The sequence below is a fragment of the Periplaneta americana genome, chromosome 16, assembly GCF_040183065.1.
Source record: "Periplaneta americana isolate PAMFEO1 chromosome 16, P.americana_PAMFEO1_priV1, whole genome shotgun sequence".
Lineage (NCBI taxonomy): Eukaryota > Metazoa > Arthropoda > Insecta > Blattodea > Blattidae > Periplaneta > Periplaneta americana.
Window position 1 is genome coordinate 164,141,279 of NC_091132.1, and position 22,818 is coordinate 164,164,096.

General features: G+C 35.4%; 1 protein-coding gene and 1 long non-coding RNA gene across 2 annotated transcripts in view; one reads left to right on the forward strand and one right to left on the reverse strand.

Moving 5' to 3' along the window:
- Positions 1 to 22,818, forward strand: part of LOC138691745 (uncharacterized) — a 400,261-nt gene that overhangs the window by 192,448 nt on the left and 184,995 nt on the right. The gene's annotated exons all lie outside the window — the stretch shown is intronic.
- On the reverse strand, positions 3,532 to 20,435 carry LOC138691735 (zinc finger protein 233-like). The gene is made up of 5 exons (XM_069814045.1): positions 20,361 to 20,435; positions 17,854 to 17,954; positions 10,655 to 10,792; positions 9,458 to 9,534; positions 3,532 to 4,580 (listed from the first exon to the last, which is right to left on the reverse strand). The coding sequence occupies exons 2-5, from the start codon at positions 17,947 to 17,949 to the stop codon at positions 3,929 to 3,931; spliced, it is 963 nt and encodes a 320-aa protein (XP_069670146.1). The 5' UTR covers positions 17,950 to 17,954; positions 20,361 to 20,435; the 3' UTR covers positions 3,532 to 3,928.

Below are 22,818 nucleotides of genomic sequence, written 5' to 3' on the forward strand. Positions count from 1 at the left end.
TGTTTTATGATTATTTTCAAAAACACTTGGTTCCTATGCCCCACCCTGTATATGTTTCAGAAATATGCAACTTCTGAAAATATAACATTCTGAGCTATTTATTAAACAATGTCATATAATCATGTGGCATTTAAAATTTAAAAATAAATAATGGATGTCAATAAAAAATGTAAACACAAAAACAGTTCAAATGTGTCCAGTTCTCTAACTTATTACTTTAGCGGTTAAACTCCGTTTACGTTTCTAATTTGAATAGTTTAAAAATATTTAAAACACTACACTTTCACTGTAGAAATAAAGGAAACTTTTTATAAATACTTACTGCACACCTAATCTAACCTAAACTAACCTCTAGCAATACAACAAACCTAATGTAAAGTAACCTAAATCTCACAGATTACACACCTAACTTAACCTAAGTTATGACAAAATATACACCTAAACTAGCCTAAGCAATCCTGTCACATAATATTACACACCTATAATTATCATTCCTCACGGGAGTATCATTTAGTTGGAAAATGTTGTCGTGCCTGCTATACGCCATGTCAGGAGCCACGTAAGCGTATGTTTTGTGCAATAATCAATGTATTAATGCAGTGTTAATTCCATGTACCGATTTAGTGCAATAAAAATTCTAAATGTATTGTGGCTGTGATAAAAGTGTTAAAAATTAGTTTATATCGTCACATTCACAATGATAAAAATGTGCAATATTTGTCTCCTGTGGCGGGTAGTTACTCTACTTTGAATTAGTTTTTTAGGATGGGAGGTCAATAGAATGAGGAATACGGCTTCAGAAGATTTATGAGTCTTCTACCGAATGTAAGTTACATACTGGTAAACATAGGATTAATGTAAGATATGAAAAATTCCCGCACAGCAATAAGGAATGCAGGTGGTTCGACATATGTTACACAGTCTGATACGATGTCCAAGTTTTAAGTAAAGAAAGAGTCCAAAGAAGAAAATCTTGTAATGCTAGCAGTACACTCGATGTTCATGAGCAATTTTTATCATTACTTAAAATATCATTTTTACAAGATATCCCACTGTTGTTCTGAGGTAACGATAGCAGTAGGACAGTGTTTTATACATACTAGTTTTCATTATTGTACAAGATACAGTAATGGAGGAAAAAAATGTTGAGTATTTCCAAAAATTTTACTGCTGTAAGCTGTACCTAACCCCTTAATAGTATCAAACAAGCTTTCAGCTAGAAAGAGAGGTAATTGCGAGACATGATGGATTTTCTAAAGGATGAAAATAAACGTTAAAATCCTCATACGATACTATTTCAAACATAACATATTTGACAAAATATTCAGTTGTAATTTATATAAATGTATATCTTTATTATTTCAAGGAAAATATAATCTTGATTGAAAAAGTATAGGTTATTAATTGTATGTAAGAGTTAAATAAATTAACCTGTTCATATTGATTCAGTTTGTTCCACTGAGAGAGAAGAATCCAAAAAGGATAGCTGCCCTTGAAAAAGGGGTACTGAGCGGTAACAGCACCTAAATTAATTGTAGATCAATAATATTATATTTTAAATTAAAATTTTATTTTTATTTTATTTTAATTTAATTTATTTTTGGGGGGCAGCTATCCTCGCCATGAATAATTTATTTTTCATATATAGAGCTGTACAGATGGTTATTTACAATTAACAAGGAATGTCTTAAAACATTAATGGCTATATATTTAAGTTCCAAAAGATCGATATGGAAACGGTGAAAGAAATTGATACAAAATCGTGATATAGTGCCCCTTGCACCAAAGAGCAAGCCAATTACTTCCCAGCGACAAAAAGGTATGCGGTATTTCCCTTCCAGATAAGGAAAGCAAGCAGGGTTCATAATGTATTTTCTTTTCCAGATCTACTTCTTGTGGTTGGAATTCGGCACCCTCAAATCTTATAGTGGGATCGATTATGAAGCCAATCTTTTGATTGTTATCAATTGCTATGATGTCGGCACGTTTGGTGGAGTCAGTGGATGAAATACAATGTACTTCTTCATAAATGTCAAACTTTCCAGACTTAGGACAGTAGCCCGTTATATTTCCTAGTCTTGTAGTACAAAGCGACATTTCACTCTGATATTTTATCATATTTTTCATTGTCATGAATGAGTATATATAAGAAATAACATGATAAATATGGAAAATCACGGTAACTTCAATTAAATTTTGACAAGTACATTATATGACTACAAAAGTGCTTTCTGATTCACAATAAAGCAAGAATGGAAACGACTATACATATCGATATGACAATAACGACATGTAAATACGATATTACGCATTCTGATATTATATGTGAATAACTGAACAATGGCGTTCTCTCGCGAGTACAAGACAGCTAACATATACACACGTTAAACACCTTCAAAACTTAGAACACAGAATATATAAGAATTCAATTCAGGTTATAATCTGGTCAGATACACGTAGCATAATACCGGAAGTGGTTCTACTGAATTCTTTAGTTAGTTAGACTCGATGAATGAAGAAGATTTCTGTTACGGCCTCCTTACTAGAAAAAATACAAGGAGGTAGTAGTTTCATGTTGACAAAAGAATCAATCACCTTTAAAGTTCCCGGCAAGTTACTTGGTAATTACGAATGCTCACCTTTCAGTGTACGAATTTGAAAAGTATTTCCGCTCTCGTTTCCGATCAGGTTATTGTAGATAAGGCCTATAAGGTTTGTCACCTGTTCTAGTGTTCACGAAGTTACAGGACTGAGAGAAACGCATTCCACAGTCATCCCATTACCAAAGCTTTTCGTCAGTATGTTTGAAATCGTATTTAAAATAGTTCTTTTTAAAAGACACACGTTTCACAGATAAAAGTATGAAAGGCTTCTCGTCTACAGGCGTTCATGGTGTTTAGGGTATCTGACTACCAGAAGCACAACAAAAATCGCATTAGGAAGCTTTGTTACCAATATATTTGAGTGCATGAATACTTAAGCTACACCTACTAGAGAAGGGATGAAGTTACAGGAGACTGGAGAAAGTTACACAACGCAGAGCTGCACGCATTGCATACTTCACCTGACATAAATAGGAACATAAAATCCAGACATTTGAGATGAGCAGGACATGTAGCACGTATGGGCGAATCCAGAAATGCATACAGAGTGTTAGTTGGGAGGCCGGAGGGAAAAAGACTTTTGGGGAGGTCGCGACATAGATGGGAAGATAATATTAATATGGATTTGAGGGAGGTGGGATATGATGGTAGAGACTGCATTAATCTTGCTCAGGATAGGGACCAATGGCGAGCTTATGTGAGGGCGGCAATGAACCTCCGGGTTCCTTCAAAGCCAGTAAGTACACCTACTAGAGAAACACATTTAACAACCATCACACTGAGCAGTTTCTTCGCCAGTGCGTAAGAGTGCAACGATTTTTACACATCTCGATTCAGAGTAGAAGAGAGCAATTTATAGAAATATACATTTTTATTATTTCAAGGCAAATATATTTTTGATTGAATAAGTATAGGTTACTGATTTTTATATGAGAAACGTTTGCCACAAAAATAATCACAGTAATAACTTAAAAAATCACTGGACACGAATATCGCATTTGAAATCTTAATCGTCACTGTTACATGGTTCAAGGATTTTTAGGTTACAACACTCAAAGAAACACTTACCACATTAGAAAAGTATAACGCTTGTCAGCAGGCGTAGATGGGATTTTAAATTAAGGAACAGTGGGGGGAAAAAAAAGTACCACAAAAATTACATATGAAATCTCCGTCGCCTATGTCGGCGTCGGCATAAATGGAATTTTAAAGTAACAGCGAAAAAAAATTACCACAAACATCACATTCGAAAAATTTCTCCCCTATGTGCAGGAGTTTATAGTGTATAATGCTACTCACATTAAAGACAGACGTACCAAAAAACTTTACACTCGAAATGCCTCTGCCGTGTGCCGGCGTAGGTGTTTTTTTAAGTTATTTAATTGCAAGCAGCGCTTACCACAAACATCGCATTTGAAAGGTTTCTCGCCCTTGTGCCAGCGTTCATGACATCTAAGGATATTCGATCGGGAGAAACATTTGCCACAAACATCACACTTGAAAGGTCTTTCTCCCGTATGCACGAGTTTATGGCTTTTTAAATTATTGCATTGCGAGAAACGCTTGCCACATACATCACAATTGAAAGGTTTCTCGCCCCTATGGGTGCGAATATGTCTTTTCAGGTTGACATTTTGAGAGAAACTCTTACCACAAAGATCACACTTGAAATGTTTCTCGCCTCTGTGCAGGCTTTCATGTGATTTTAGGTACCTCGATCTTGCAAAACACTTGCCACAAACATCGCATTTGGAATGTTTCTTGCCTGTGTCCTTGGCTAAATATCCGCTCAATTTTGCAGAATTCGAAAAACATATTTTAGACAATTCAAATCTGAATTTCTTCTCATCTTCACGAGTCCGTGCAGGTTTTCCCGAGACATCTGAAGTCTTAGAAATCTCACACACAGTCTCGTTCTCACCAAGTACAATGCTGTAGAATTCTGACGATACATTCCTCTCATTGGTAGCTGCAATCCTGAAGGAAACATATTATGAGTCTATAAAATAATCGCGACAAGTATACATTCAATTATTGAATATTCAAATCAAAACAAACGTATTTCATCAGGAGTAGAGTACCATTAGAGATGCGTCCTTGTAAATTATCTATGAGTAATTTTTGAAGTATCAAAATTGCCTTAAATCAAGCTTGGACTTTCTTGAGAATTACCACATACGCGTCAGAATTAATGGTGATTCCATTTGGCATGATGTCCTCAAGCAAGACTCCTTCTGAATCGAATAACACAGCAGTCATAACTTTTCCTGCCGAAGGTGCAGATTTGAATTTATTTTTCTCTAGTGAATTTCCATGCTGCCACTCTATTGTTTGTCTCTAGTTCAAAATGGTGGAGCCATATTTCATCTTCTGTCACAATTCTTTAAAGAAAGTTATCTCCACCAGTCTCAGACTGGTCCAAAAGTTGTTGTTGTTTTCTAATGCCAGCCATTTGACAATAAAGTCATTTCACTTCTTGCACTCCAATATTTTTCAAAGATATTATCATGGTCAGCCAATGAAGCACATATTTCTTGGTTTGAGTTACACAATGGGCAGTTAGGACACTAATATATTGAAATTCTATGCAGGTGTTTGGCCAAACAATCATGGCCTGTTGCGAATCTAAATGCAGCTACAGACGATTTTCGTGGTAAATCGGGAATTAACTGTGGATTTTGATGCAGAAAGTTCCATTTTTTCCCTAGAGATTGTGTTATCAAGTTTTGTTTGTTGAAGTCTAAGTATGTAGATTTAATAAATCTCTTCACAGAGTAATACGTAGATTTAGTAACAGGTCTGTAAGTAGCAGTGCTGCCCTTCTTTGCTAAAGCATCCGCATTCTCGTTTCCCAGGATTCCACAATGGGACGGTATCCATTGGAATACAATTCTTTTATGCTATATTAATTGAGAGAGCATTTTAGTTATTTCTGCTGTTTGAGATGAAGGTGTGTGTCTAGAGACTATTGATATAATAGCTGCTTTGGAGTCTGACAATATAACTACATTTTTAAATTTATTGATGTGAAATAGAAGATCCCTGAGACTTTCACTTATTGCAACGATTTCTCCATCAAAACTTGCTGTTCCATATCCAAGAGATCTATAAAGTGAGAAGAGACAGCACGTAACACCTGCACCAGCACCTTGTTCTCTGGAGATCAAAGATCCGTCGGTCCAAAACTTCGTTGCACACTATTTTTCGGGTTTCTTTGTGGACTCTGATCCACATCCTCGGAACCCACATGGTACACACCTTTTTTTAACACCAACTGTTTCAATATTCTGCACACATTTGCTTCTCCTATTCCAAATTAGGGTATATATACTAGAAGTAAGTAGAATAACTATGTTCGGAGTTTGTGAAGACAGCACATTTATGTTATTTGCTGTCAAACTTGGAGATCAACATAAGCTATGCGCTCCTTGTATTGTATGCAAAAATTGTATGGAGCATTTGCGCCAATGAAAAGACATATACCAATGGATAATCTTTGTAAAGTTAATATCATACACATCAATCGAAATAATAGTGATAACAGATCGCATCCTGATCTACTTTCTGCTATGAGACGTGAGCCACACTCGGATCTGGTAGACGTTCAAGTTTTCCATAAGCTTCCACAGCTATCAGTAGATGAATCTTACATGTCTGTATGTGTGATACAGAACAAGGAAAAGAAAGTGCGAACAGCGACAGTGATTTTCAAACTTCACTTAGTGAATGCTTATGGCAAGTCCTCGGCATCAACCACTTAGATTTGATTATCCCCCTTTGATTTGGTTACCTAGTTGGGTTTTTCCGAGGTTTTCCCCAACCAAATGGCAAATGCCGGGTAATTTTTTGGCGAATCCTCGGACCTCACCTCATCTCACTACATCTCGCCAAAATATTGTAAAAAATTGCACAAAACTGTAAAAATTGTAGAAAATTACTAAATTGTAAAACTGTAAAAATTTGTAAAAATTGTATTTGTAATATTGTAAAATTTTGACTTGTTCCACATCTGAAACCTTCATTGCTCATGTAAGATCTATGGAATAAAATAAATGAATGAATGACTTGAAACAGTTGAGTGGTCATTGGGTGGTAAAAATTAACATGAGTATATAGTATATACTGGACTTTTTTTTAGTAAATACTCTTGTTAGTAAGAATAAAAACATTTGAGTACCTACTCATTTTTAAATACATACTCATAACATGGAAGCACAGTAGATTATACTCCAGTCTCCATTTTGTACAGAATATATACTCATGCTTGATAATAATAAAAAGAAGCTAGTATATTCTCATTTTTATAAGGTCGTTCTCATGTTATTCTGAGTATGCTTTGTTGCAGGCTTAATTCTGACTATTTCTTGACTTGAGTTGAGTTTCAATTTAAATAAAAAAATTTATTAACTATGTAATGCCTCATGGAAAAAAACAGAAAAAAAAAAGTGAACTTCAGAAGTCTTTAACGCTTCACAAAAGTGAATGTGAAATTGGTTAAACACGTATTTGTTATTCATAAAGACATAACCTATAAAAATATAAATGGCTATCAACTTATAAGGTTAGATTGTATTGTCAAATATAATTAGCAATCAATTACAGTTTATTTTGTAAAATTTGAATTGAAAATGCAATTTCTTGTAACTTTAAAATTATATATATAAAACTGCTCCATAATAGATACAATTAGCATACCTAGAATTATACAAATGGATTGTAATCTCCATCCAACATACAGTAATGACGATTTCCCAGTATTATTTTCTTGTTTCCTTTTTATTAACGTCTCTTGTCCACACCTCTGGAGTAACGGTCAGCGCGTCTGGCCGCGAAACCAGGTGGCCCGGGTTCATTTCCCGGTCGGGGCAAGTTACCTGGTTGAGGTTTTTTCCGGAGTTTTCCCTCAATCCAATACGAGGAATTGCTGGGTAACTTTCGGTGCTGGACCCCGGACGCATTTCACCGGCATTATCACTTTCATTTCATTCAGACGCTAAATAACCTAGATGTTGATACAGCGTCGTAAAATAACCCAATAAAATAAAAATAAAAAAAATTAATGTCTCTTTTCTGATTCACTATGTCTTTTTTTCTATTTTATTGGGTTATTTTACCACCGAAAGTTACCCAGCATTTGTTCCTAGTGGGTTGAGGAAAAACCCCGGAAAAAACCTCAACCAGGTAACTTGCCCCGACCGGGATTCGAACCCGGGCCACCTGGTTTCGCGGCCAGACGTGCTGGCCATTACTCAACAGATGTGGACACTATGTCTTTCATGCTTGTTTATATATATATATATATATATATATATATATATATATTTATCCATTATCAAAATTTACGAAAAGCAAAACAATAACCACTACAGCATAGCCAATAGCATGTGAAAGTCTTAAAAAAAAAAGCTGAGCATCACGGTGCAATGTGGTCAAAGAGGACAGGTAACACGAGTATATACTAACTTTTAATTGATCAAGAAGACTGCTGAGATGAGTACTTAAGTGTTACGTAGAATGTCTTTATTCTTACGAAAATGGGTATGTTCTAGTGGTTATGACTATAGTCACAGGAAGTGCTGTACTCATAAGTACAAATATTGAGAATATACTTAAGCTTTATTCTTACTACCCATTATGTTCACAATTGATGATACTTTATTAATCTACCAAAACACAACTCGAAATTTGTTACGGTATATAATATAAATTGTCTACATTCAAAAGTTCAATTTACTACAGAAGATGAAACAGATAATAAATTAAATAAATTACTACCGAATGTCACAGTAAAGATGAAAATTTTTAGCAGAATTTCCTAACGCAATTCGAACTTTAAATTATATTGTTAAAAATAAATTTCATATAAAAGCTGGGCTCAATGAAATAAAAGGCTGTAAAGTAAAAAATAAATCTTGCTGACAACCTAAACCAGTTTCTATGAAATAGATCTTGTAACTTGAAAAGAGATCTCAAAGGCGAGTAGAACTTCACACTGTCCTCTGTTTTCAATCATTTCTTGACCGAGCCCCTTCCTTTCTGTATCATTCAAAACTTTGTTCTATCTTTCATAACAAACTACTTAAGATACATTTCCTGCGTTACATTATATGAAAATCTCACAAGAAACACAACCTAAAAATGCAGTGAAATATAAGCAGAGACACGAAAAGCTCCCCCTTGCTGCTGTAAAAGTAATTCAACCTTTAAGTATACCAGTACAGATCCGCAAAACTTACCGCAACTTTTGTACCACAAAAAGCAGCCAACTAACAAAATGCAGCCGCAATGGAAATGTTGCGAATCAAAGCAATGACGTGATCGTACCCAAAAGGAAATCCTAGTTCTCGAAGAAGAGCGGAATAATAAAACAGAAAATATAATAGGAGTTGTAGTGTGTTACTTGTCATGGTAATGATAACTTTATTGAATATTATGTCATTTCAGTGCCAAGATATATCGAGGCGTCAATAGGAATAACTACACAAATATAGTAGATAAAAACAATGCCATACATTACAAAATCTATCTCGTACGTCGTCATTAAATTCAGTTCTGAAAAAACAGAACCAGCAAAAGCAACACACTTTTGATAGATATGTGTGGAAGAACACGAATTTAACGTTTTTGTAAGAAATTAGAAGAATCGGTTAGAATTTGTAATTTTTATTCGATTTTTAATGTCAGAAAATCTCGCGTAATCTAATTTTTCACAATTTTGTTTCTTTGCGTCCAACTTCGAAACGTTTCATAGACATTGATGTAGAAACAAGAATTTTAACACTTCCTTAAAGTATTAGAAGAATCCGTCTGAAATTACAGATTTTATTAGCTGCTGAATATTTCAATACACTCACCTCTCCACTTCATTCTCCTCTGAAGATACTTCCACTTTTTGTTCCCGCTGAAATCTGTCCACATCGAAGAAATCATTCTGGAAATAATGACAAGAGGTATAACTAGCATATAGGTCAATGGTTTCCTATGGCAGGTACCTCACTATTCAAACCTAGTGATTCCAATCTAACTTCTTAGTAAGGTTTTAATCTCTTTTACACAAAATCCAAAGACTTCCGATATATATTGACATACTTCTCCAACACATCTTTACTCAAATTCAGGTTATTTGCTTGTATGTATCGGATTCGAATCAAATTCCAATCTTGTAAATATGTGCATGTCATGTATAAATGACCTGCATGAAATGTCATCAGAATTTGCAAGAATATTTGACGTAAATAAAGAGTGAACAGGTTATATATTGAAACACTAATATATTTCACTGTTGAAAGTTTTATTAAATCAAAATGCACTCTAACACATAATCTTTTAGCATAAAACAGGAAAACTAAAAGTTCTGCCACCACAGTTGTGAACTAATTTCTAATAGAGATTTTTTTCTGCGGATTCAGAAGATTCATAACTCCAAATGAATTGAGGTATGGAACCTAGAATTTGTCGTCATTGCGGAAGCTGGTAAAACAATTAAAGAGACCGGTTTTATGGCAGACAGAGAAAATAATGGCATATAAAAGTCCGTAGGAAACAAGGTAAATGCGGATTTTATAACAATATAAAAAAATCTCAATATGAAACAAGCATGGTGAATCAAGTTGCCAACAGATGAGCTGCTCAACCCTTTTCCTCCCAGCGTAGCCTGTAATCTAAGTGTTCTTGGAAGGTCAGAAGATCTTTTAAAATAGTACAAATGTCAATCAGTAACTTGCAAGTTAAAGGTCTCTGGTATATTTTCCTGCCAATTTAAAAAAAAATCTGTAGTCATTAGAAGCATTCATTCAAAGCACAAAGCTAGGAAAAGTTATTTTTCATCAAATAAAATCTTTTGGGTATGAAAGGGTTAACAGTGTGGCATATATTCACAGATTTGTATATAACAGATAACACACACTTCTTATATTATTATTATTATTATTATTATTATTATTATTATTATTATTATTATTACTATAGTATTAGTCAGCTTCCGTGACAATCAAAATACAAGATAAACACTGGAAGTAGAACACACAGTGCATTCCTTGTGCTCCACTCACCTCTGGTTCACGTTTCACCACAGGGAATGATACTGGCACCGGATCTTCCTCAAATTTTATCTCAGATAAGAGATCAGAACTCTGGTCCACATATTCCTCTTTTATACCAGTCACATGCTGATCCAAGAAGTTCCGTTCCTGTAGTACAAACAGAAGTGTTAAATGAACAATTTATTACAAGGTGTTTGAAGAAGACTACTAACGTTACAAGCTGCTCTCTACATATCCTCGTAAGCAGCTTGACATTATGATGAATGGGGCCAGTATTCATGAGCCAATACAAATCTTTCATGCAAAAACATTTTTTAGACATGTTATGAACGTCTGTATTAATACGAAAAGCTAATCGAGCATATTTCTTTGCAAATTTCGGTCGGTCACTACTACTGTTATGCCCCAGGGCTTAACAATGCTCTGTAGCATGATTTCCTGTGGAGTGTAAAATTTGAACAGTCCGGGAACAGTGACAGCGGAATACATGGTCTTTAGCAAAAATGTAGTACAATTCCAGCTGGTAAAGTAAATAGATTCTTAGCCAGCGTTACAGAGTTTTGTCGCGCGTGTGGTAAATCACTGCCTACGATAAAAGTATTCTTATGCCACGGATCATTGCTGGACTAATAGCATTGGTTCAGTAGAACAAAGCATGCATTTTAATTGGTTAAATTATATCACACATCGTTCCAACTCTTTCCTTACGCGTAGTCTCATTAAAACGAATTATCACTGTACTGCACTGAATCGAATCAACTGTAGCAGATGTTTCAGACGACATCTTAAAGCACATATAATCAAAAGGGGTTTAAAGCCCTTCTCACCTGGTGGAGAGCGTGGGTGGTACCCCGGCTGGGAAACCGATAAGAGAACATAGAAAGTGTTGGTAAGAAGATTGGCAGACAGACAGTGATATAGTCAGATGGAGACACGGTCGGGCAGGGATCAAAGACCAAGTCGTAATGGCATCAGGGAAGCAACAGATATACCATTGTAAGTAACTTGTGTATATATTGTGTAAATATTTAATAAATCAAGTAGAGTTTTCATTTGCACTAACTGGATCTAGAACCTAAGTTCAGCAACCATGTAGTTTTCCTATAATATCCTGAGAGCTCCAGCTCTTCCAGTAAAATCGTTTCTTTTCCATTATTGAGTATAATGGTGGTGTCAGAAATCCTGATAAGTATGAGCAGGACACGAACGCAGTTGTCATCCATTTAGCAAGTCATCTGACCTAAGTGACTGTCGCACAACACTACATTTGTGCCCCTTTGCACTAAAAGGGACCTAAAGTCGTGAAAGGAAATTTTACAGGAGAACAAATTAACGAATTTGTAACGTAAAAACTGCATTTCTATGTTTTGACATCTTGCGCTACCTGTAGGCTTTTTTTTTTAAGTATCAAACTAGGACGTAGTTTTACACAGTGCTTCTTAAATACCTAAATCTTTCTTACAGTTGCTAAGAAAACAAGTGAAAACTTTAATTGCATTTTTCTCGAAAAGTACATAATGTAATATCAACATTCAATAAATAACATTAAAAACTACAGCACCTAGAGTCATGAATTTTTTTTTTAAATGCTCAGTATGGCATCCTCTTTCTGAAACCATAAAAACCAAAAGAATGAAAAATCCGACTTTAGGTTCCATTTCCTGCAACTAGTCACATATAATATATTATTCTGCATATATTGTAGCATATTTTGAAGATTATGTTGGATTAAACAAAAAATTTGAGTTGTTTTCCAAAAAAACAAAATAACGAATAAAAACAATGAGATTCTGGATTGTTCTGTTGTCACCACAACAATTTTTATACACTATCCTGGATGCCTAGAAATTACTTATGTATAAAGGAAAACCATTATTGCCCGCTCTGGTCTTTGAACTACCTGCTGCACAAAAAGACACATTCAGTGTGAATTAATGTGCAAGGGGCACCAGATGACCTACTCAACAGTGTGGCCTATTTTCACAGATTTGTTCGGGGCAGGATGAACTCAAATCGATTATAAATAAAATGTATTATTATTTTTATATAGACTTAATTCTTAACAAGATAGGACTTCAAAAAATCTATCGAAATCATTGAATATAACTTTGCATAAGTTTGAGCTTTTCGCTCAATGGCTCCACAGTTATTGCTAGGGCAATGTATTTGAGATAATTCCCTGCTAACTACCGGAAATATAGTGTTGTGAATAATTATTATTAATTCATTGTGTTAATTATGTAAGTTTTACTTTTTAACTTTGCTCTAGAATATGCCTTGTCTATGCAGATGACGTGAATATGTTAGGAGAAAATGCACAAACGTTTAGGGAAAACGCAGAAATTCTACTTGAAGCAAGTAAAGAGATAGGGTTGTAAGTAAATCCCGAAAAGACGAAGTATATGATTATGTCTCGTGATCAGAATATTGTACGAAATGGAACTATAAAAGTTGGAGATTTATCTTTCGAGGAGGTGGAAAAATTCAAATATCTTGGAGCAACAGTAACAAATATAAATGACACTCGGGAGGAAATTAAATGCAGAATAAATATGGGAAATGCCTGTTATTATTCGGTTGAGAAGCTTTTGTCATCTAGTCTGCTGTCAAAATATCTGAAAGTTAGAATTTATAAAACAGTTATATTCCCGGTTGTTCTGTATGGCTGTGAAACTTGGACTCTCACATTGAGAGAGGAACAGAGATTGAGGGTTATTGAGAATAAGGTGCTTAGGAAAATATTTGGAGCTAAAAGGGATGAAGTTACAGGAGAATGGAGAAAGTTACACAACGCAGAGCTGCACGCATTGTATCCTTCACCTGACATAATTAGGAACATTAAATCCAGACGAGATGGGCAGGGCATGTAGCACGTATGGGCGAATCCAGAAATGCATATAGTGTGTTAGTTGGGGGGCTGGAGGGAAAAAGACCTTTAGGATGGCCGAGACGTAGGTGGGAAGATAATATTAAAATGGATTTGAGGGAGGTGGGATATGATGGTAGAGACGGGATTAATCTTGCTCAGGATAGGGACCAATGGCGGGCTTATGTGAGGGCGGCAATGAACCTCCGGGTTCCTTAAAAGCCAGTAAGTAAGTGAGTAATTATGTAAGCATGTGCGGCTTTCAGCTGATTCCGTGCTACTTGACACCATCCTCTGAACCTTCTGTGTCTTGGCGTCATCTCAACATCGCTGCCTGTTGTGTGGGTGCGTTCGTGTGACGAAGAGTTAAGTCAAATAGTGTGTGTGTTCTGAAATTGATCTGTGTGTTGAGAATTTGATTATGGTGTGTTTTAGTGTGTCTGTATATTTCATATTGTTCTAGTGTGTTGAGTTTTTGGTTTTTGTGTTGTATGTGTAGGATTTCCATGTTTGTATTTATGTTATTGTATGTGTGGTTAGCATTAGTTACGTGTTCAGCATATGTAGATGTATTGTGTCCTCTGGTTATTGCTCTAATGTGTTCTTTGTATCGAGTTTGGAATGATATGCCTGTCTGTCCAATGTAGAACCTGTCGCAAATATTGCATCATTCTAAACTCGACAAACACCCTTAACTATTAGGTTACACGAACACTTACAAACCAGATGCTTGAAACTTATACAAAAGATGAACCCAATCGCAAATCTCCGACACGTCATATATTACGTCACGCATTACGTCATATCTTATGAACAAACGCATTCCTCTCCACCGTAAATAATAACCTCGACAGGAAACCCTTACATACCGAAAGCTTAACGTTATTATTCTGCAGTAAATCCAAACAACTTATCCCACTATTCTACTGTCGATGTATTCGCACATACGAATGCATTAATTAGCCACTAATGTTTGATTAAAAAAAACACACGCACGCACGCACACACACACAAACACACAAACACACACACACACACACACACCTAAACAGGGCTCTAACCTTAGAGAAATGTACAGATTCACTAGGAATCCGTCCTAGAAACTTAGCATTCTTTACGAAAGTATACGTGACCAACAGACAAGACAACACAAATCAACGTAATTACAGAAGACGATATATGCAAAGCAGGCTTAAATAATTTAGTGTTCTAAGTCTATTTTATCCGCTGATTACGAGATTATATACAATCTCGTAAACAACGAACTCACCACACCTGCAACACCTCATGGCTACAAATGACGTCATCACATTCAATCCCTACTCACACGCTCCACTATTAGGAACACAACAGTCAATTTCTGTATATAGCTATGTCACAATCTAGTATATACAGTCATGAAGCTCAATACTTAATAAATATGCATCCATAGATAGTTGCTAACCACGAGGATCGCTACTATCGCCTCATCACAGAACCTTTCCCTAGCAGATGAAAAAAGGTATTTTACTTTCGATATCATGTTCTTTTGAAAAAAAAATTAACACCTTCCTTCCACTATTGAAATATGAAATACATACGGTCTATATATTATTTTCATAAAGTATATATTATATTTTATAAATTCACCTTCCTGGATCTTTCGGAAGAAGGATAACTCTGACCTGTTTTTCTTACAATTTATAGTACTACAAACGTCTCCTTGTCCCATATTATTATTCAAATTATTGTATTTTAGTCAATTACAGTTATTACAACCGATAACGAACATTTCGTATGTTCGGGTTTCCTATTTCAGTGTATGCAGCTCAGTGAAATATTATATTATAACTTTATTAGGTATCATTGCTAAGTTTTATTTAGTGTATTGTGTCCATGAGTTCCGTTTACTTCTTGTTGCATAATATGTTGCAGAAATAATTACAAAACTGTGTTATTTTAATGTGAAGAGAATTTTATATGTTAACACAATCTGTTTGCACCAACATTCTAAGTTTAAAATGGAAGATATTTTCAAGTGTAATAAAAAGAATATAAGTTAAATATAGTAAACATAACCTATAATTCCCATATGACATAACATACATATGTAATGGCAGGGTATTGGAGACCACTAAAATTAGACAGCAAGGGGCAACTGGTACAGTAAACATAACCTACAATTTCAACATATCTAAATATCCGTGCAGTGCAACTGAAAATTACTTAATCATGCATGAATTAATATACAAGGATTTCGTAATATTTAATCGAAATAAAGGCAGGAATTACACATACGAACGTAATTTTCACATCAAAATTAATATTAAACCTTAACTCGCAAGAGGATTATGTCTGACGTGTCTCATAATCATTGTTTTAAATTTTATTAATGCAATTACACTACATTTTAAAGAAATATATTTTACTCTTTATGCATTGCAGCTAATTTACGTCGCCCTTCATGATCGGGTTAAACGAGTCACATGGTCTGCCTTAGGGCTTGTATTAGATCACGTTGGAAGTGCCAAAGTCTATTGTTCCTAGTACTCAAAGCGCTCCAAGCGACTATCAACTATCGCGACAAATGCAAAAAATCATCCTAATCTTCGTGACTGTATATGCTAGACTGTGGCTATAAAATGTAACGAACATATAGCAGCAAGCAATGTATTTACACAAGATGTCAGCGAAACAACGGAAGATTAATAAAATATACGTAAAGTAATCACCCAATAAGATACGAAATCATCTGATAGCTGAACCATATACGAATATCACATAAAACATACAACATAAATAATAATATTCGCAACACCGAAATGGTGTCCCACTACAACCTTCACATTCCTAATCGGGCAATGTAGAGTATCCACCGCCCACTGAACGAATATTCCACACTTTTATCACTGCCAATGCTACGCTATAAACCAATTTTCGGCAATCTAATGTAAAAGACTGCCTACAGATATTTTGAAAATTTCAGAGAATACACAAATTCAATCTTCTAACACGATTTTTCTGTTTTTATGAATTAAGTAATTTGCTGGGAGACAGCGTTAGATATAGATCACTCTTACACTAAACCTGGAGTAATTTAAGCTTTTTAATCACATATGATTCTACTTAGTGGTTTTTATATGCTCACCTGTATGTAATTTCTATTTTATACATACTTCATTGTTATTTTCCATCCAAAGATCATTAAGAACGCTTATTATTACTTCATATCTCCTATCTTTCTTCAAATAGTGTTTATATGCAAAGTTAATTTTCATTTGTTTTGTAAGTTTACAATGATGCACATTGGGTGCAACATATAGGAAATTATTTTCCTACACAATCCACGCTATATTCACGTTGTTTTGAAATGGTTAATCGAAGATGGTTTGCTTATTGTTTATTACACGCACATTAACTGTATGTAATTTCTATTCCATACGTTTTTTTTTTTCTATCCCAAGATCATTAAGAATGGTGAATAATATTCATGCTTGTTTCCTGCATTTCTTAAAATATGTGGCATGTTAGTTTTTATTTGTCGTTATTTACGTAAAAATGATGTGCCGAAAAATAATAATAATTTCGTACTCATTCCACATCCCTATATTCACATTTGTTTTCCAGTGATTTATTAAAGAATGTACCGGTATTTAAAAGACTAATAATTTAGAAACATGTTACATAAATCATCCTTGTGCCAAAAGAGAATGCTCCCTGGACCAAATATTATTAAAGAATGTACCGGTATTTAAAAGACTAATTTAGAAACATGTTACATAAATCATCCTTGTGCCAAAAGAGAATGTTCCCTGGACCAAATTGTCGTATTTGGAGTGGTCGTCAGTACTCGCTGAAACAGGTAATAATATAATATAATATAATTATGTTGTACGTAGCAAGATCGATTATTCAATTCATAGGATATTTTATGAGGTTGTCATGGCTGAAATATATACTGTCAATTGCTTTTATTTGTCAGAAGGCCTTGATTGACGGGTATGTAAGGACTGGCGCTCTTAGGGGTGAAGGTCGGGGTTTGGGATTCCCCACAAGCAACAAGTTATACTAAATATGTTTAGGATTAGTATAAAACTGGCATATGTCTCCTATAGTGGGCGGGACATAAGTAACATTCAGCCAAAATACTTTTATCAATATTACGAAATTATTAAATCGGTACAAAATACCATAATTCCAATTTGCCATTGTCTCTGAACGGATCGCATTCTCAAATATTTACGATATAATAACAGTATACGATAAGTAAAGCCAATGTGGTGAAGGATATCCTTTAGCAAATTCATATCTGTACTGTGCGACAAATACATTTATAGAAAAAACATCAAAAACTTCAGTTTACCTCTGATAAAGCCTTATTCTGTTCCTTATTGTATTTGGTGTCATGCAGTAGTAAGCCGAAAGTATCATCCTCAGGCTCCGTCTTGATCACATCCATCACAACTGAAAGAGGTTATGAAACTGACAATGATTACGGCAACTGAACAGCTGAGAAACATTTGCTACAAATTATAACGATCAAATTCGAATCCCACTTCCTCGTACACATTTTCACACAAGATCTGTTCTACAAAATTAATAATATAACTTTAAGACTTCGGCTGTAGTCCTACTACGAAACAGAAATCATTTAACCTCATCTCGACATTGCAACAATGTCCGACTTTTCTTGAATGAATAAACAACTAGGCCTATACACGGTATGTCATTTGAGGGGCTCACAACCAGAGTGGACCAAGTCCATCAGTGATCAGTTTGTGGATTAATACAATCTCGGATGAAGAAAACTTAGATTTATTCATTGCCATAACAAACAAAGTCCATAACTCATTTGTTACTCCACAGAGGGCAGCATTTCCTATGGAAGGTGAAGGTTGCTAAGCATGAGCCAGGAAGTTTAAGACTCAATATCTCAGAAGGTTGCTAAGCATGAGCCAGGAAGTTTAAGACTCAATATCTCAGAAGTATTCCTGATGGACTTGGTCCACTCTTGTTGTGAACCCCTCATTTATCTTGTGCACCTATTATCATTTTTTTCTTTGGATAGGTATTAGTGTTTTTGTTTTTGAGCATTATGTTAGAATGAGGGGCTAACATGAGTGTGGAGGTTTGGTGGATGTAACTACATTATGGTACAAGATACACGTGACGTCATCAATTTTTCAAACAGCACTACATACTTTAATCATGTTACATTGATTACACACATTAAGACGAGTTCAAAAATGAAGAGTCCACTGCAAGAATGATGAATGTCACTTTCTTGTCGAAAATGAACCAAGACTCTCAATGCATAGCTTAAGACACATAGAATATTAATAGAGAGTTATATGGTATTAACACCGATAGTCATTGTCCAGTAATGATCGGAAAATGACAGTTAAGCTTTGAGCGCTAAGCATTTAAAACTTTCAATTGCTTCTCCTGAAAGATGTATTCCAAATGACATCCATCATTCTTGCAGTGGACTCTTCAAATGTATTACAATGTCGCCTTCCTAATCAATAACAACAACGAAACGAAACAAAAACGTACTTCCAATGTGATAATGTTATGCTTTGAGAGTCACAGAAGATGTTCCAAACGGTGACCATTCACACTAACGCACATTCGAAGGCGTTACCCAAAAGACTGTATGACTGCCCGGCATGTTGCTGGCTGAATGAACACACAAGCCTGTCGAATGCGTTGCTGCATGTCGTCTGGTGTTGTCAGAAAGTTCTGGCACACACTGTCGTTTACAGTTCCCCACAGGAAAAAGTCGAGTGGCGACAGGTCGGGAGAACGTGCAGTTCACTGTGCGTGGATTGTGGCGTCGACAGTTGCTGTGGTTTGTTTACATGTTAAGACAGAAAACACACAACAGACGGCGTGTACGGAAATCAGTCGTCTTTCGTTTTATGTATATCAATGCACAAGATGAATGGGGCACCAAAACAAACGGCACATTCTAATGACTTTCGTTTTGCATTTTGTTGTTGTTATTGATTGGGAAGGCGACATTGTGATACATTTTTGAACTCGTCTTAATGTGTGTAATCAATGTAACACGATTAAAGTATGTAGTGCTATTTGAAAAATTGATGACGTCACGTGCATCTTGTACCATATTGTAGTTGCATGCACCAAATCTCTACACTCATGTTAGCCCCTCGTTCTAATATAACTCAAAAACAAAAATTCCAATACCTATCCAAACAAAAAAAGTTATAATAGGTGCACAAGATAAATGAGACATTCTGTATATAAGTTTTGCTAAGGTATATCTATCACGTAATCAGTTGTTTGAACGTTGAATGGTAAAGATTGGTAATTATATTTTGGTACTATATAATATAACTAGATACCATCAATGTTAGAAAAACGTAGGCAGGCCTAATAAAAACAATAACTGCTATATTTATAGAACCTCTCATGGGGACAGCAGCGCAAGCGATTGTTATATAAAAATGCGCATTTAATCTTATTAGCATAAATATAGATAACAGTATAACTCACACTGTAGGCGTACTTTCTCAGTCATCAAGAATAGTGACATTTATCCATTTCTATTTTATTTAGCTCCAGGAGAAAATTGTGATTTCAAAGTAACCGCTAGTATAGTTCTACCATTGTTCAGTTCTAGCGACATGTTACTTCAATGTGGAGAAAACATTTTGAGCAGTAAACAGTATATGGAATACTTGAATTTTACCAGTTTATGCTATTTTGAAGACAACCACCACAAATGGACTGAGATACAGAATACTGAATGTCATTGCCCACTAGGTTACCCATTATCGTACGTTTGCTTACAGCATATACACTTATATCTGTATTATATTTTAAATGTAAAAAATTTCAACCTACCTCTTCACCAATGCAATACTTCAACTACCAGGCTAATTGGTATTAACCAAAAGTTTGCTAAGACAACGGCCAAGGGCGACGATCAAGAGGGCCGTGAAGGAAGGCTTCGCCGCTGGAGTAAATCTGAATCAATCAAGAATCGTTGATGCCCAGTGTTCCCATGTTAGCGGTTTTGTAGCTGAATCTGGTGTTTTCAGGGCTATTGTCAGCTACGGAATTTTACCGTCAGCGGCTAGTTATTTCGGTGGCGTGTTTTGACGACTCCAACAGAGGGAAATGATACTTTTAATTATTTGTGTAAAGATGTTTCAATAATAATAATAATAATAATAATAATAATAATAATAATAATAATACTATAGCTCGCGCAAGAAACGATTACCGAAAACTAATGGTGGCGTTGCTGCCTGTTTTGACGTGTGTATGTAGGTACGCCGAGGGGGGAGAGGTACGAGCCGATAGAGGTACTGTCTCTTCCAAGAACATGAACAAAGAGGACATCGCTGAGAAAATAAAGAACGTAGGAAGAGAAAAATTCGAAGCTAATTAAACGCGCAACATATGTTTACGAATGAAATAATACCGTGCGATACAAGTCACATGCAATGGAACAAACTAAAGTCGTAATGTAACTATCACAATGCAAGACTGATTCCATCGATATCATTTCTCTTCCGACTGTACTCTTGAATATCACTGAAGTTATCTCGTGACCTTTGCTCTCGCCCGCTCTTCCTTATCGCAGTGTTTGATTCGCATTCCTTCCGTCGGTAATCCGTACTTGCGAGACCTATAATAATAATAATAATAATAATAATAATAATAATAATAATAATAATAATAATAATAATAATAATAATAATTTAAGAACTATATCTTATCACGAAAAAAAATATTTTCATAATAAACACGACATTAGTATGATTTCTTTCTTCTATTTAGGTAGAATGGCTACATACAAGTCGGGTAATGAACGAGAATCAAGAATCATCTCATCTCTCCTGTACAAGGATGAAGACGATTTTGCATAATTTAATCTGTATTTATATAAAATTCTAAAGTACCTAAAACTGTATATTTATACTTCAAATTTGGAAGTGATGTTTATTTTTTTTCTCTTTGTTGGTTACTCTATAGCATCTATTAATGCTTCGTGGTTGTGCTGGCAGATGGAGTTACTCGTCAACAATGTGACGCTGAAACGTGTGTTCAGATTACTGCCCAGCGACAGTCTTGATATATTTTATGTTTTTGATAATTGGCTAAAACCCATATCTGCCTAGTGTTGCGTTTTCGCAACAGTCTGCATTAAGTATTTTTCTGCAAAAATGCAAAGGAATGAATTACAAAATTAACTTTTATTTCATTGCTGTGTATACTAGAAGAATCAAAGTAGCCTGCAACACAAGAATTAACTTCCATTTCAGTTTCATGTGGCAGTGCGAAAATTATGAAAATATTCAACAAGAAAAAGTTATGGGCATAAATGGGAACCGGCACACAATCACACTCACATTCATAAAAATTTCCAGACTCTAGACACCCAGGGGAATCCTCGGAATCGAACCTGGGACCTCGAGATCTGCAAGCCAGCATGCTGACCAACAGACCACAGACGTAGTCAGGAAGTGATGCGTTAAGAAAAACCTGGAGTTTTGTAATTACAGTTTAACGGGTATTCGGTAATACAAAACCCTATATGTAACAGATAACTCATCGCTATGTTAAAATCGGCAACACTTTGAAAAGAACAACCGCCCGGATCGCCACCCGTTCGCCGTAAACGAACACGAGATGGCAGTACAGTCGCTAATGTAATTCAAATGGGAATTATGACGTGACTCCTTATGTAACAACTAGATGGCAGCATAGTAAACCTGACAAAAGTTGTTAACCTCAAAAGCCTATAAGACCGACCTATCTGGGTGTATATTGTTATCTAGTCCAAAACCCATCATTCATGAGGCAACTAGGACAGAAGATAATAGAGTAGTGTGGCCAGTTCCTTTTGTCCTCTATTCCATATATTGTCGATTAGTTAGGTACATGTTACAATAATCGGACTTCGGTTGTATTACAAATTTGTTCTTCCTCTGACACATATCAAGTGATGTATTGCCTGATAACAGAGGTACATATGAGCCAGGACCTCAATCAGAGGATTATGGTGTCGTGGTTGAGATAAACGTTACGATTGAGAATTATTTATGTCGCACTTCAGGTACTAAATTTTTCCTTAGGCCACTTCCTAATTTACGTCTAGTTAGTCTTTCGTGCTCATGCAATTCGAAATAAAGGGAAATGGTTCATTTCGGAACACTTAGAGTCCCTTCACTTAAGGTCACTTTTAGAAGCGCTGCCGTTTGTGAATAATGGATATAAACGGGGTCCTTCAGACCAACGAGCACAGAATACAATAGAGTAGACACTAGCATCTTAATACCATTGGACGGAGTGA